General features: G+C 44.4%; 1 protein-coding gene across 12 annotated transcripts in view; it reads left to right on the top strand.

Annotated features, from left to right (window-relative positions):
• TENM4 (teneurin transmembrane protein 4) overlaps window positions 1–16,278 on the top strand; it is a 763,612-nt gene extending 747,334 nt beyond the window's left edge. For all 12 annotated transcript variants that reach the window (XM_065595842.1, XM_065595866.1, XM_065595862.1 and 9 more), the window contains 3 exons: window positions 154–1,768; window positions 6,569–6,711; window positions 14,857–16,278. In XM_065595842.1, the coding sequence (XP_065451914.1) occupies window positions 154–1,768; window positions 6,569–6,711; window positions 14,857–15,615 (2,517 nt within the window). In that variant the 3' untranslated portion in view covers window positions 15,616–16,278. The remainder of the gene's footprint in view (window positions 1–153; window positions 1,769–6,568; window positions 6,712–14,856) is intronic.
• The last annotated feature ends 621 nt before the right edge of the window (window positions 16,279–16,899 follow it).

Below are 16,899 nucleotides of genomic sequence, written 5' to 3' on the forward strand. Positions count from 1 at the left end.
CTGCAGGTCACTTAAATTATGCTGGCCACGTATGCACTATGAGGTGGAGGCTAGACAACCCATGTCCTGAAATAGTTTCCTCTCTGAAAAATTTAGAATGATCATGCCTTAAAACTAAGAAAATAATTCATTCATTTTCCCCTCCAATTCTAGTCCATGGTGCTACTCCTCCACAGCCAGAGACAGTACATCTTTGAGTTTGATAAGAATGATCGATTGTCATCCGTCACCATGCCTAATGTCGCCCGGCAGACCTTAGAAACCATCCGGTCCATCGGATACTACAGGAACATCTACCGGCCTCCAGAGGGCAATGCCTCCGTCATTCAGGATTTCACTGAGGAAGGGCAGCTCCTTCACACCTTCTACTTGGGGACAGGGAGGCGTGTCCTCTACAAGTATGGCAAGTTGTCCAAGCTAGCCGAAATGCTCTATGATACTACTAAGATTGGTTTCACCTATGATGAAACTGCTGGCATGTTGAAGACAATAAACCTGCAAAATGAAGGGTTCACTTGTACTATCAGATACAGGCAGATAGGCCCACTCATTGACCGTCAGATTTTCCGCTTCACCGAGGAAGGCATGGTGAACGCACGCTTTGACTACAATTATGATAACAGCTTCAGAGTGACCAGCATGCAAGCAGTGATCAACGAGACACCGTTACCCATCGATCTCTACAGATACGATGATGTGTCAGGCAAAACGGAGCAGTTTGGTAAATTTGGGGTCATCTACTATGACATCAATCAGATTATCACCACCGCTGTCATGACTCACACTAAGCACTTTGACGCCTATGGCAGGATGAAGGAGGTCCAGTATGAAATATTCAGGTCGCTCATGTACTGGATGACTGTGCAGTATGACAACATGGGGAGAGTGGTGAAGAAGGAACTGAAGGTCGGACCGTATGCAAACACAACGAGGTACTCTTATGAGTACGATGCTGATGGCCAACTGCAGACAGTGTCTATCAATGACAAACCGCTCTGGCGTTACAGTTATGACCTCAATGGAAACCTCCATTTGTTGAGTCCTGGGAACAGTGCCCGTCTCACCCCACTAAGGTATGACCTCAGGGACAGGATTACGAGATTGGGGGATGTGCAGTACAAAATGGACGAAGATGGCTTCCTGAGACAAAGGGGGAATGACATTTTTGAGTACAACTCAGCAGGCCTGCTCATTAAAACGTACAATAAAGCGAGCGGCTGGAGCGTGAAATATCGTTATGATGGCCTTGGAAGAAGAGTTTCTAGCAAAACTGCCCATGGCCACCATTTACAGTTCTTCTATGCAGACCTGACCAACCCCACTAAGGTCACCCATTTGTACAACCATTCCAGTTCCGAGATCACCTCCCTCTACTATGATCTCCAAGGCCACCTCTTTGCAATGGAGCTCAGCAGCGGAGATGAGTTCTACATAGCCTGTGATAACATCGGGACCCCTCTGGCAGTCTTCAGCGGGACGGGCTTAATGATCAAGCAGATACTGTACACAGCATACGGGGAGATCTACATGGACACCAATCCCAATTTCCAGGTCATCATCGGATACCATGGAGGTCTGTACGACCCCCTCACTAAGCTCATCCACATGGGGCGGCGAGACTATGATGTGTTAGCTGGGCGATGGACAAGCCCAGATCATGATATGTGGAAACATCTGAGCAGCAACAACATAATGCCTTTCAACCTTTATATGTTCAAAAACAACAACCCTATTAGCAACGCTCAGGATATCAAATGTTACATGACAGGTAAGACTTCTCTTGGTTCGTTTTTAATTAGTGTATACACAAGCTGGTTTTTGCTCAGGTGGTGGATAGGTTTCTTCTCCTTCAACGATCCATCCATTGTAGGGTCTTCCAGCCTAGACAGGGACTGAATTTCTCTTTAGAAAGGAAAAGAAAACGCAATAGAGTCTTCCAGACTAGAAACCGGCCTGAATTTCTAATGTAAAACAACAAACAGAATTTAAAAAAACAGAAACACACACCAAACTTTTCTGTTCTTCTTTGCACATAAATAAACAAAAGAGGGCACAAGCCCAATATATTTTTCCTTTGCAGGTCACCTTTAACCCTTCCACAGCTGGATCGCTGGCTGCATACACAGTACTCATGAAAAATTTAAGCCAAGAACTGCTAATCTACCCAACAGGTTTTCTTTTTTTCTTCCTTCCTGCTCTTTTTATGTTTCCCTTTATTTTGTTTCCGATTGTTCATTTCCTCAAACAATGCCAGCTTAGTTTCTGATCAACGTCTCGATAACCCCTCTCATTTGTATATGGATAACTTTTGTTAACACAGTTTTGCGGTAGAGACTTGCTTGCGTTTATAAGCTGCATATAGGCTTGTTTCAGCAAAATGGCAACAGCAACCTAAACCTTTTATCGTAGCAAGGCATTATAGAGCCCCTTAAAATAGCAATACAGTTAATCCACCCCACAGAGTAAACAATTGCCTGTTAAAAGCCAGCAAAAACAAGTATTGTGTCTTAAATTTCATATCTAAATATGGAAAGATTAAGGACTTTCTTAATGTCAATAAGCAGAACAGATCCACTAAGCAGGTGTTTAAAAGTGAGAAGAATGGCTCCCCAAAGTGAATTTATTTCAGCAGGAAAGATTCTAGGAGACCTGAGTCACTCACAGCTAATGATCATACGATTTCATCAGATGGAATTAACGAGCTTACTTCTCTAATATATATTCTGTGTGTGTGTGTTTGTGTAGGCCATTCCAAATGAGCACAGACAAAACCTTTTTAACAACCACACTGTTGTGTATTCTGCATGTGCCACATATTTGACAGGAAAGCTGTTTTAAAGGGTTTTAAAATATTGTATCAGGACTCTTTTCTGTATCTTCTTGTCTATAAAAAAAAAAAAGGTGACTCAGTTACCATGAGTCAACTGTATACAACTCTTAGGGAGAGGCAAATTATAATTAATTTTAAAAACCTCTAAAAAGACCTAAATCTGCTTTTCCGTATACAGTAACAGTATTGGCTACCCCAGCATTCAAAAATCAGGAGTCCAACCTTTAAAATCATTAGTGAACTTAAAATCGTGAGATTTTAAAAATAGAAAATTCTAGATTCTTTTTAGAGCCTTTAGGATACATGTCTTCAAGCTTTTCCCCACAACCATGAGGGCTAGAAGCTTATGGTTGTTGTTTTGAAATGAAAGCTGAGCTTTTCAAGCAATCACCTGACTCCAGGGGTTGGGGCTTTAAGAACACCACCACATATTCCAAGACTCATGAAAAAATCGTGAGAGTTGGCATTAACGTTAATGCCAAGATTTTAAGCTCTCATGTTTCAGTACCTTTTAGAGCAGCAAAGGTGTGTCCATGGCATGAAGCTTCCAATTTTCATCCTCCAGAGCGGGGGGGCTGAACAATAGTCCAACAACCTATCCTCATAAAAAAGTTAAGTCATGAAACAAAACCAGGGAGCCGCTCCGCAAACAGCATGATGGACAGGAATGTCAGAGCCTTGTTTGAGTCCTCTGCGATGTCTGACAGCGCCGAAAGGATTCTGACTATTAGTGGGTCCAACCCTGCACATCCGTCCGTGTACAGAGCTCTCATTGACGTTCCCAGGTTTCTGCGCTGCACATCGCATATGATGTGGATTCCTTAGCCATTGCGCTCACACCTGCCAATATACTGAGGGGGGCAGCGTCCTTCCTCACCCCTTCGCATGCTCTGGCTCACTGAGGCCATGCAGGTGCACGCACGCAGACCAATGATACAAGCCTCAGGCTGTGTCTAAACTTAAAATGCTACAGCTGCGCCACTATAGTACTTCAGTGTAGACACTCACGACAGTGATGGGAGGGATTCCCCCTGTCACTGTAGTTAATTCATCTGCCTGGAAGGCAGTAGTTAGCTATAATGCTGTCTATACCGTGGGTTCGGGCAGCATAGCTGCATCTCTCGGGGTTATGGATTTCTCACATCCCGGAGAGACGTAGCTACACTATTTTCAGAGTAGACCAGCCTCAGTCTCCCAGTAAATGATTTCCAAGCTCGTGTGTAGGAATTGGGAGCGTGCGGCAGGGAGAGTGGGCGAAGCAGGTATTTACATTCTGAGAGGCCCATTGTTCAACGTGAATATTTTAGCAATCGTACACTTCGTGACGCAGAGCTTTGCTGCCAACGTCGGGAAGCCTGATGGATTGAACTGACATTTCCATTACACGTGTCTGCATTAAGCAGTCTCTTTCAGTGCCCTCAAATGAATGTGCTGTGAAATGTGTTGGCAGGGCTACTGTTGCTGAAAAAAACTGTGATGCAAAATGTACTTTTCTTTCAAAAAGAAAAAAAGGTGTCATTGCCATTGGCAAATTAATATTTCCCCCCATTCTCTTAACTTCTCCTTCCACCTACTTATTTTTTCCTGTTCCTTCCAACTGACTCTCTCCACCCACCCAAAAAAAAGAGAAAATCCTGTTTACAGATGTTTTCAAAGTCAGATTTGTGAGAAGCAACCAACAAAGACTGGATCGAATCTTTTCAGACGTTACATATTTTCCTGCTGTTCAGCAACCCACTCTGTGCCCCTTTTGACACTGTTTTGAACATGTTTGGTGAATAACTTCTGCCCTATATAGATTTACTTTGTTCTCCTGGCCACCTGGTCCAGAATATGCATATCAAAGCTGTTCATTTCACACTAGGAGGATTTGGAAACAGGGATGCCTCATCACCAAAGAAAAAAATAATCAAACAAAGCTTTATTCCGCCCCCCTCCCCTCCCCCCCCCCAAGCACACACCTCCCCTTCCTTCCAAAGACGCTTCTAAAACAGTCTGTGGGGTGAGAGAAGTGTTTTTATTACAGCAATCCCTCTTTCCACACAGATCAATGCAAGGGCTTTCTGGACCCACGCCCAAACTCAACATTTTGGATTGCAAGAAAACAAGCAATAGATAGTGTGTTTGTTTGGCTTTTGATTCTCCAATCATCTGGAAGCACATTATTTGTCATTTCCATCCCTAATGCTTTTCCAACGGTCTCTTCAAAAACACACATTTAAACTCATGCGGGGAAAAAGCCATGTTTTTTGAACAAATCCCCTCATCCAGAATGTCCCACTAGTGTCAACTCAATTTGATGAAATGAACAGCAAACCTCTTGTTGATACACTGGAGCTTGAAATGAATGAATCACCAACACAATGCTAATTACAATATGGAAGTCCTAAACCCCTTGGGAGCTGATAGTTAATTAAACTTTGACCCTCATCCCCTCAGCTTTTCCCAGCAAAGGATGGTATTCAGAGGCTGGATAAATGATGGGTAGGTTATTGGTGATTATAGTAGTGTCCGTTTTTCCTTCCTTCCTTCTGGAGTCGACAGAGATAAGCAAGGTTAGAATCATCATATGCTCTGAAGTAGATAAATAGGGAAGTCTTTTATATGCTGCTGCCAGGCAGATCCAGGAGCTAGCCAAGTGAGTTATTATTTTCTCCAGCTAGCTACTCACTCGGCTGTCTTTCCTGTTAGCCTTGGAATCGAAGATGTTAGAGCCTGAAAAGACTTACCAGGGTATTGAGTCCGTCTTCCTGCCCAAGTAGGACTGTTCCCTGTGGTTCATCTAGTAGCATGTTCTCCAGTATAATTTTCAGCTTCCCAAGCAATGGGCTTCATATCACTTCCCTTCTGGTTCCAACATTCCCCCTCTATCATAGTACAGAATAAAAGAGCTTCCTGAACGGTACGCCACTGAGTTTGACCATCATATACATGGCGCTGCTCACGATGTAAGAGCAGGTCAGTTTGACTGTGGCAGACCCAATGTGTGCAAATGGAATGATCATGTGGAGGCTGTTTTTAAACAATACTGAAAAAAAAATGTTACTATAGGAACCTACCTATGCTAAATTAAAATGTGGCTTTTACCTACACAAGCAGTGGATACATCTTTAAGAGGTATATCATGAGCCCCCGCTCAGACCCTGCCCCAAGTGCCCAGTACTTCTGCCCTGCTACTCCCTACCTCTATGTCCTGTCTCATGAGCACCTCAATTTATCCCATAGCCTATAAACCACTTGGGATGCTTCCGGGTGACCAACATTAAAGCTGAGATTTTTCAAAGCCACCTAGAGCATCTGAATCCTTAGGCAGCTCGACCTTTGTTATTATATTTTTTGTTCCTTTTTGCTCTGCGTAGCACCATTCTTGGACATGATGCCTTACAAACTCTGAGAAGTTTTGGAGCCAGAAAGATTGCTTTGGCCTTTAACATTTTTAACAAAATGTATATTTCAGCTGTGTGGAAAAGTGGAGGACTTGGCCTGGATGCTGTTTGGTTTTCTGGTAATTTCCTTCATCCTCCATAGTTTTGGAATGTGATACTTTAAATAATCATTTCTGATGGTGTTACTCATATGCATGAAATGTAGTAAGCTCTTTGGGGCCAGGGCTGTCGTCTTGTCCTGGGTTTGTACAGCGCCTCGCACAATGGGGTCCTGGTCAGTGGCTGGGACTTTTAGGCTCTACTGCAGTACAAATAACAATAAAATCCTACTTATGCTTCTCTCACATCCCAGATGTCAACAGCTGGCTGCTAACCTTTGGTTTCCAACTACACAATGTTATCCCTGGATATCCCAAGCCAGATACAGATGCAATGGAGCCATCATATGAGCTTATCCACACGCAGATGAAAACCCAAGAGTGGGACAATAGCAAGGTGAGCAATGTGACTATGTAGTCTGTCTATTTTAGGCACCGGCATGGCACTTGTCACCATGCGATCCAGGTGCAGTATTCACTGTAGAAATTAAAATCAATCTGCTATTGCAGATGCTCAAGGGACCTGAATGAAAGTCAGCCTGCAAGTAGCTGCTGTCCCTCCCCCACTTCAGTAATGAAATGTGACTAAATAATCCCATCTGAAGGTTTTATCAGCCGTGGGTCCTTTCTGTGATACTTGTTGGTGATTGCTGAACAAAACTAATCTGTACTGTTTTTCTTTCTTTAAAAAAATGTGATGTTACCACAGATCACATGCTAGCTCCCTAAACCAAGGAATCAGAGCTGATAGAAAACACCTGTTGGATCATCCACCCATGCCCCAAGACAGAATTGTTTTCTACAATATATTTTCTAGTGCTTTGTCCAGTTTGGTTTTAAAAGCAAAAGAACTCCCATTACTTCCCTTAGGAGATTACTCCACAGTGTAAAAGATCTCTCCATAAGAAAGCTATTCCTGACAGCTTAAATTTTACTTGGCTTGATTTTGTCCCAAATCACTGTACACTAATTCAGGCCTAAATCAGGATGCTTGTAGTTCATTTTTGGTGGCCGATACTGCATGCACAAAATGGGATTAGCACCTTGAAAACAAAAGTCACTTAAAACCCAAGTGTCTTGCCTACTGCTCTCTTCCTGCTAGGAATAGCCCAGCACAAACTCAGAGCCAGCACTCTCCAGTGGATAGGACAAACTTCCTGCAAGTTAGACTGGTTAAACGGTGCAATGGCCTTCCAAGGTGTGTGGTGGACGTCCCATCACTGGGCTCATTTAAAACTAGTCTGGGCAAGGCACTGGAAAATATACTGTTGCAGACAACGCTGCATTAGTTTCAATGGTATCAACTAGATTGTGTAACAGATCTTCCCCTTCTCTGACTCCTTGGATTCCAGATCTCAGTGGGCCAGATACTTCCCTGAGTTACACCAATGTAAATTCTGAGTTACTCCACGCCGCCAGTGGAGCGACTTCTGATTCACATCACTGTAATGGCCTAACAGATCAGAATCAGTTCCCTTCTCGGAGAAGGGTGAATAATAGAGAAGAACCAGGCAAGTAACCCTTCACAGACACTGCATTTTATCTTCGGAGCACATAACAGGATCCCAGAATCTCCTTCCATAATGTTGGGCTGTACTTGCCTTGCAGGGATGGGAGGTTGGAGACCTAATGCTGAGTTTGAGCATCCCCCAGCTCGGAAATATCCAGCATGCCATAAACCTTGCACTAGGTTCAGCTTAGCTTAGTTATCCCCCTGCAGCTCCAGAGTGACATTTAAAATCCAATACTCTCTTGTGCTGCACTTTTTGCCTGTGACTGTGGGGCTGTCACTAAATTGTTTGTTGAACAAGTTCAATGTTATTGGCCAGCAGGGGATGCTTCGTGACCTCTGGCATATTGCAAAGCTGCAGCACCTGAATCCAATTTTGCTTCTTTTTCCCTTTCGTCTTGTTGAATTACCGAGTAATTGCGGGCGCTCGTACAGCTCTGTCTGCGGGGGCCCGGGGGCTGGAATCAGTCATCATTTCATTAACTATACTGCTCTTGGTCTCATGAGCACTGGGGCTCTGATACCTGGGGCTTGTTGGCTGTAGCGTTGGTTGCAGGGGAAGGGTAGCCCAGCTCAGCTGTTGGCTTTCCTCAGCACACTGTCGGAGGCAGAGGCTGATCTGTATTGTTTTGGCCGTGGAATGAAGTAGGCTGCTGTGTATTCTAAAGTAACTTCCCCAGGTGAGGATCCTCCACACACCCACAAGGCTTGACTCTTCCGGCCTGCCAAATCTGATCGATCAGGAGTGCATTCTGCCCATCCCGTCAGCTTTAAAACGGGGCCAACTCTTTTTTCCCCAACAAGAACCACCTTATTTTTCTCTGTCGGGGGTTAAAAACGGAAACGGCCTTGGAGTTCATGCACAGGACTGGGATTAAGGAGCTCTGGGTTCTGTGCAGTGTCACGTGGGGGGAAATCCTCTCCCCAGAGCCCAGGCTGGATGCTGGGAATCTCTGTAGGGTGGTGCTGCAGTGCTCTCAGATCCCGCCGAGCCTACTGCAGCCCCTATGGCCCTAACACTTCTGCCTCGAGGAAATGGGGGAGGCCGAGGGAGTCGACATAGTGACAGATCTCCGGACCGGGCCTGCCACTGCTCCATCCTCCTCCATGTGGCCAAATGGAGCTGGGCTCTGCAGTGCAGGTGCACAGTCCCTGTACAAACTCACTGCATCCTGTCTCTGCCCCTCCTCCACACTGAAGCCACACCAGTTCCACCCCAAGTGAGCGCTCTGTGCCTACCACGACCGGGTAGAAATTGACCTTTCATGCAACAGTTTCTTCCATCTACAAAGTGGTGATCATAATGCTTCCCTCGCCCACGGCGATGGGAGATTCCAAGCACTAAGTCTGTTTTAATTGGATTGAATGACTTAAACTTAAAGGCCTAAAGCTCGGCAACTAAATCATAGACCTGGTCAGGAATTTTCTGACAAAACGTGTTTTTTCTTGGAAAATGCCAGTGTGTCAAAACCAAGCCTGTTCATGATAAAGGGTCAAGTGTGACAACTCTCCCAATTCCGGGGGGGAAAAAAAAACTGAAAAAAAAAAAGTTTTGAAACTCTTCTAGGTAATTTCTTTCATTATTTATTTTTTCTTGGTTATTTTAATTACTTTATACTAAAAAAAAACAGGTTAAAAAAATTAAAGGTCAAAGTTGTAAAGAAACATTTTGAAATTATCAAAACAAGCACCTTCAAAAATCAGATCAGTAGATTTTTAAGCTAAGAAAGAACCATAGCTCTGCTCTCTGCCATCTTCAACTCAGATGGTAATTTTCTGTTTCTCTTCCTTGCTAGGTCCTTAAAATGGGTTGTAAGATGAAACACAAATGATAGATCATCTCCTCTGACCTCTTGCGTAGCGTAGGCCAACCAATTACACTCAAGAGTCCCTGCATTGGGCCCGTAACTTTCGTTTGACCTATAGCATATCTTTCAGAAAGACATGCAGTCCTGACTTAAATATTGCCAGTGATGGAGAATCCACCAGGTCCCTAAATAAGTTGTTCCAGTGGCTAAGTACCCTCACTGGTAAAATTTGTGCCTTCTTTCTAATCTGAATTTTTCTAGAGTCACCTGTCAACCATTGGATCTCATTATGCCTTTCTCTGGTAGATGAACGAATTTTCTACTATCAGAAATCTCTATCCCATGTAGGTACTTGGAGACCATGAGGGAGTCACCTCTAGATCTTCTCTTAGATAAACTAAACAGATTACGCCACTTTATTGTATAGCTTTTTTATTGACACTCCTCTCTTTCTGTGGATCACTACAGTTGCAGTCATAGTACAAAGCAGACTCAGTTGCTACCCTGTGTCTGGATCATTTTGCGTAATAAAGCCAAACTAAGCTCCTTTACTTACCCAGTGGCCACTTTCACCCCTTTCCAGTGGTGTCAGGGGGCATAGAGGAGGCAAGTCTCTGGTGTAACTAATGCAAAGATGTTTTACTTGGGGTACTGGGCACAAACTGAGGTCTCAGTGCCTCTCCCCAGTTCTTGAGCTCCCATAGTATACCTACCTGAGTCTACAATGCTACTGTCACTCCATATAGTTTCCATAGTCAGAGCCTAGACTCAGCAAGTCAACAATAAGCCCATATTTTAGTAAGGGAAATATACACCCATGGTATATTGGTACAAGGAGAAACGAGGAAACGGGTTCAAATTTCTTTAACTTTTCACATCTTGGCTATTTATGATGGGAAATGAAAGCTTTAGGTATCACAGTGAAAGGCACTATTTCAAAACAAGAGATGGTAGAAGCTAGCTGTGGTATTTTAAATCCTCAAGAACTGCAGACAAAATACAAGTGGCTATTCCAAGCTAGCTGTAATGTACTATTCTCTTGAGCTCTGTACAGCAGCAAACAAACAATGAAGATCAGTCTCCAATGGGTCATTACTAGATAAAGTAAAATGTCACCTAAGGGCATCTGATTAAAAAAGATCAGAAGGAAAAACAAACCCAGAATAGAGATGTCAGTTGTGTATAGTGACAAATATTAAAATAAAATAACCAATAAATCCCACCACAACTTCCTCCTGCTTTAATACTGTTTTTTACACTGTACCTCTGGGTTACAGTTGCCAAAAGCTACAGCATTTTTAGAGAATTCTGCTCCATGCCATCTTCAGCTCAGATGGTAATTTTATGTTTCTCTTCCTTGCTAGTTCATTAAAATGGGTTGTCAGATGAAACAGAAATGATTGAGCATTTCAAAGGCAGGGATATGCTGTCTCTTTGAACTCTGCATAATCTGTTTGCATTCCCCCCTTTTCACAGTGTAGCATACAGGCTGAGGTATATATATATATATATGAAGATCATTTTTCCCAAATACACTCTGTTATTAAAGGGATACACTCAAGGTCATCAGATCTTAAAATTAAGCAGTTTTCAAAGTCCTCCCATATTATAGGACTCACTTTCAAGCTAACCGAGTCGTTTTTAATGATGATGAGTGATAATGCATTGCGCTGCCATGTGGAAGACCTCAGTTTGCAAACTTGTGTCCCTGGGTAGCGAAAGTTGGGAATGGTAGAGCAGCACCACAGCCAAGCCCCTCTGCGAGCCAGCACAAGTGCCTTGTGTTGCTCAGAGGCAACCCCTCAGTTTACTCCTTGGCTAGAATGATTATAGCTCTAAGCAGTGTCCAGTGGTAGGGCACAGAACAGGGAGTCAGGAGACCTGGTTTGTATTCCTGGCTCTGCCACCAACTCACTGTGGGACCTTGGGGCAGTCCCTTCATTTCTCTGCACCTCCTTATTGTTGATTGAAATTACTCCTGCGGTGAGGTGCTTTCTAATGCTAAAGGAAGAGATGGTGCTTGCTAGACAGACAAAACGAGCAAGATGTTTGAGGTCCTGTGGTACACTGTGATCTTTAGATGAAAGGTGCTAAGTGCTATTGCTGTTATATCATGGGCACTCCCACTAAACCTCAGTCTAGCGATTATGTCCAGATGTGTTTTGGGTTTTGTTTTTTATTTTTGAATGATGATGGCCATATGAGTCAGTGAACATTATGTCACGTCATGAACCTCACAAAGGCTGTGTATTACTATGTCAAGGAAAAGACGTGTGTTTTAAAAACACAAAGGAGGCTAAACACATATTTTAAATCTAGTATTTAATGGCCTGCGTTGGTGATAAAAAACAAGGACATTTAGTCTGTCTGTACCTTAACTTAGCCATCTGCCTGAGTATTCCCTGATTCAGAGAATATCTGCCCTGCTCTGCTATGGCAGGATGGGGCAAAGTTACATTTCAGCTGTGTCTTGCAGTGTCAGCAGAACCTCGGAGTTGATTAATAAGGAACCCAGCATTACGCCAGCTGGTAATCAGAACAGCTGAGGAATGGAGAAGGGAAAAAATGCAGCTATGCAAATTCTCCAGAGCATCTGATTCTGAAGGGCACTAGCACTTTGTCAATATGGAACCCAGAATTGTTTGTCCAGAATTAAATGGCGAGGCCAGTGAAGGAGAATCTCATGTGGGGCTGCATCTATAAAGGTCATGGTTTGGCTGGACATCCAGAACACCAGCACCCTTCCTCTCAGTGAAATGAAGTAAACTACTCAGTAGTCTCGTGAGGGAGGCCCATCACCTGGCTGTTGAGAACTAGACCAGACAGTGCACTACATATAAATGGAAGGGACCAGTACTGCATGGGGAAGGCTGGTCTAGCAAGCCCTTCATCATCTTGAGTTCTGGGATACACATTGAAGAACAGGAAAACCAGGTCCCACCCTACAAGAATCTCCATGCAGTTTAGCTCTGAGTCCCAAAACGGGTTTAACAACAGTGGGATTTACTAGTCTTGCCCCTCTTCCCTCCCTAATCACGACAGGGAGACGACTGAAATAGCTCAGGACACAGGGCATAGCTTTTATTGTTCTGTGACAAGCCTGAGAAAAGGAGGGCAGGCTAGAACCTCCCCAGAGAACCTGTTCCTCCAGACCAAAGCGATAGGACAAGCTTATCCAGCCACATTTTTCACGGCCCGTTCAAGCCATGTAGGATTTGCTCATTACTGGACCTGCTCATGCTGCTGATGTCAGTGGCAAAATCTCCTTTGACTTCAGTGAGAGCAGACTCAGCATGTGTCTCTAGTCAGTCTCCTGAGCAGCACCCAGAGACTGAGGTTTTGTTGTTTTAACCCAACACCTTTCATCCCAGAGCAGTCAGTCACTAGGAGATTCAGCTGTTCCACCCCACTCGGGATCAGGCCCTCTGGGAGTTCATAGCATTTACATCTGTAGAGTCGTATATTGGGTCATGTTGGAGAAAGGATTGGATTTGCGCCTCTTTATCACTGGTCTCATTGTGTCCTAATGGAGTTCGCCTACAACCCCGCTGCTTTCAGGTGTCTCGCTCAGGGGATAGTCAAGGTAGAATTTAGCCTCACAGGGCCTCCCACAAACTTCTAGTGACATATTTAGCAAGTCACTTAATCATCTGTGCCTCGCTTTCTTCGTGGCTAAAATGGGGCTGCTAATATACCCTCTTGGGCATTACGAGGCTAACCTCATTCATTGTTGTAAAAAGCATTGAGATCCTTCACTAGATGGTCCTGTAGCCGTTCAGCCTCTCATTGCTAGAATATTATAAATCGAATATGTAACAGCAAAATAGGGCATCTGCTCGATCACATGCCTCAGTGACAGGTGCTCATAACAGCCCCATGTAAATTAACATTGACTCAGCCAAGACGCCAAAGTTAGACTAATCATGGAGTCTGAATTGTCCTCTGTCGCCCCGAAAAAGGGTCTCTCCAGGAAAGGGCTAAGGCATATTGAGGAAAACAGGAGTGTTCAGCTTCCAGGGCTGTTAAGCCAGCAACTTTCACAGCTCTTAAATTCACTTTAAAAAAAAAGTGAGGGTGGCCTCCTTTCCTCTGTAACCTATTTTTAATGCTGGCTGTCGTTACCTTATTGAATTAAGCCCTTGGCAGGGATAGGAGACTTTTGTTACGGCATCGTCTCGCTTTTGTGAAATTTGAGCAGATAATTGTTCCTGGACAGGAGTAGGAAAGAAGACGGCACTCCTGTCAATGGATGAGTATGTTTCTACAGACATTTTGCAGGAATGATAAGCCGTTGAATCACTCAGGGCATTTGCTCCGTTAATTGCTAACAGCAAAAGTCACTTTGCATTAAAACTGTCTACAGGTGATCTCAGGTTGTGGTCCCTATTCAGTCCTTACTCAGGCAGAGCTCCCATTGATGTCAATGGGAGTTTTGCCTCTGTAAAAATTGAGCTTCAAGATTGGGTCCTAATAGCCAAGGACCTGATCCCACAGGAAGACTGGGAGCACTGTATCAGTGAGGGGAGGGGATTGTTAGCACCTCACTTTGGCCTGAATATCCACTTCGGCCAATGCTTCAAGTGGCATTGAGGGGCTCTGGAAAAGAGTGTTTTGGCCAGAGTGAGGATCACACTGTGATGTGCAGCCTTGGAGGACGGTGCAGGGTGGAATCAAAACCAGGTTAAAACAGAAGGAAACTGCTACTATTTAAATACTTTGAGCTTATTGAGCACCTTTCCTCAAAGCATTTTACAAATATTAATCACTAGAAGATTCCCGGTAATCAGCTATGAATCATTTCTGATTTACAGATGAGGAAAACTGAAGCATGAGCAATTAATTTTCCCAAGGTCACAGAAGGAGTGGGGTAGAATGCAACTGTCTCTCCCTGTCACCACTAAACCATAATCTCCCCTCCATGCTGGGGTCTGTCTCCACCCCAGCATCCACTCTTTCAAAGGGATGATGTTACATTCAGTTCAGTGTCCTGGCATGATGGCAGTTAGGGAGAATAGCCTGCAAGCACAGGAATCTCAATCAGTTGTTTCATTAAAAAGAAAGACTATTTTCCAGACCAACGCTAAGAAGTAGCTAGAGGAAGCAGAACCCTTTGGCTCTTCTCATTGGATCCTATCATGTTATTTCTCTGCTCTCCAATGTGCTTTCAGTCCCCCGGCATCTCTTTCTAATTTGTGTCTCTCTCTCTCCTTCTCTCCCTTCCCAGTCAATCTTGGGAGTGCAGTGTGAAGTGCAGAAACAGCTGAAAGCCTTCGTCACCCTAGAGCGCTTTGAACAGATCTACAGTTCCAGCATCGCTGGGTGCCGGACGGTCAAGGAGAACAAGAACTTTGCCTCAGGAGGATCTGTCTTTGGCAAAGGGGTCAAGTTTGCCATGAAGGATGGGCGTGTGGCCACCGACATCATCAGTGTGGCCAATGAGGACGGGCGCCGGATCGCAGCCATACTGAACAACGCCCACTACCTGGAGAACTTGCACTTCACCATCGAGGGAGTGGACACACATTATTTCGTTAAGCAAGGGCCATCAGAAAGCGACTTGTCCATACTGGGCCTCAGTGGCGGGCGGAGAACCCTGGAGAACGGCGTGAACGTTACAGTGTCCCAGATCAACACAATACTCAGCGGAAGGACTAGACGTTACACGGACATCCAGCTCCAGTATGGAGCACTGTGTCTAAACACCCGTTATGGGACCACCTTGGACGAGGAGAAAGCCCGCGTGCTGGAGCTGGCCAGGCAACGTGCCATAGCCCAGGCCTGGGCCAGGGAGCAGCAGAGACTGCGGGATGGGGAGGAGGGCATTCGCTCGTGGACAGAAGGGGAGAAGCAGCAAGTGCTAAACACGGGCCGGGTGCAGGGCTATGACGGCTACTTTGTGATCTCAGTGGAGCAATACCCAGAACTCTCAGACAGCGCCAACAACATCCATTTTATGAGACAGAGCGAAATGGGCAGAAGGTGACAGAGAGGGTCAATGCGGTGACTTCTTGCCAAAGACAGCTACTCTTTTGTGGCCACTTACCTGACTGTGTTGTACTCAATCCTTTTTCTAAACTGAACCTGGCGGGGGGAGGAAAATAAGGAGAGAAAGAATATGGTTGCACTGTAACTCATGCAACATACTTTTTTTTTTATTTTAAATTTGGCCTTCACATGTTTTTTGCAATGAACAGAAGGTATATTTTGCCGTAGTGTGATCACAGTGAAATTTACTCTCTTTTGTCCTTTTTTCCCTTTTGTGAGGAATTTAAAATGGGGAGTTGTCAACGTACATCCATGGGTTACTCGGTGTGAAGTGAGAAATGGGTGTCTGTGCTAACTTGTTTCATCCTAATCCTTTCTTATTTGGCACAGGGACAGCTAGCCTTCCACCCGAAGAGCAGCTCAGAAACGCTGGGCACGCTGGAAACGGAAGATGACAATGATTCCGAATCTCTTAAAGTGACTGTCTGAATCGTGTGCCTCAAAAGAGAACTTACAAGGAGTTTTCACCTTTCACTTGGGACAGAAAGTGTTTCTTGGGCTCCTGCTGCACAGAAGTAGATTATAGTGGCAAAAGGAGCAGAATATATTAACTTGCAAGATGATTCTCTTCCTTCCTGAACTGGAATTAAAAAAAAACCCAGTCTTTTTCATTATGATAGTAGATTTTTTTCTCTTGCTTTTTTGGTCCATGCACAAATCCTGTTTTTAGTTTAAAAAGCCAGGAAAGGCCAAGAAAAATGCTCCCACTCTATTGGAAAACATCCTCTCTCGTGCCTAGAGCTGTTCTCTCGATGGGTTGAATGCACCGAAGTTGTAGACATAACCCCATTAAATGCATAGTATTTCAGTACACCAGGTTGTGTGTTCAGCAGTCCGCTGGGCTGTGTCCAATAAAGCAACTTCATTTTTAGGAAGCTAATTTGAGTCTGAAAGTAGGATAGTCTCCCACATACCATTGAAGAGTGCAGCAAATCCATACTCCAGCATTCTTGCTTTTGGGGGCTGTCTTTATTAGCCTGGAAACTGGTTTTCAGTGCCAGGTTGGTAAATCATTTATGGCTATGGCAAACATGCCTCTCTGGAACTCTGTCAGCAGGGAATTTAAAAGGTTTAATAAGCAGCAGCAGCAGGGGAAATATTGGACCCAAGCCTCTAACTGTTCCTTTCCCCTTCCGCCCCACTGGGATACGAAGGAGCTCCAATTATGTGAGTAGCCCAGTGAGGGTTAACAGCGAACAAGGAGGCATTTGAATAGAAATGC

The sequence above is a fragment of the Chrysemys picta genome, chromosome 1, assembly GCF_011386835.1.
Source record: "Chrysemys picta bellii isolate R12L10 chromosome 1, ASM1138683v2, whole genome shotgun sequence".
NCBI lineage: Eukaryota > Metazoa > Chordata > Testudines > Emydidae > Chrysemys > Chrysemys picta.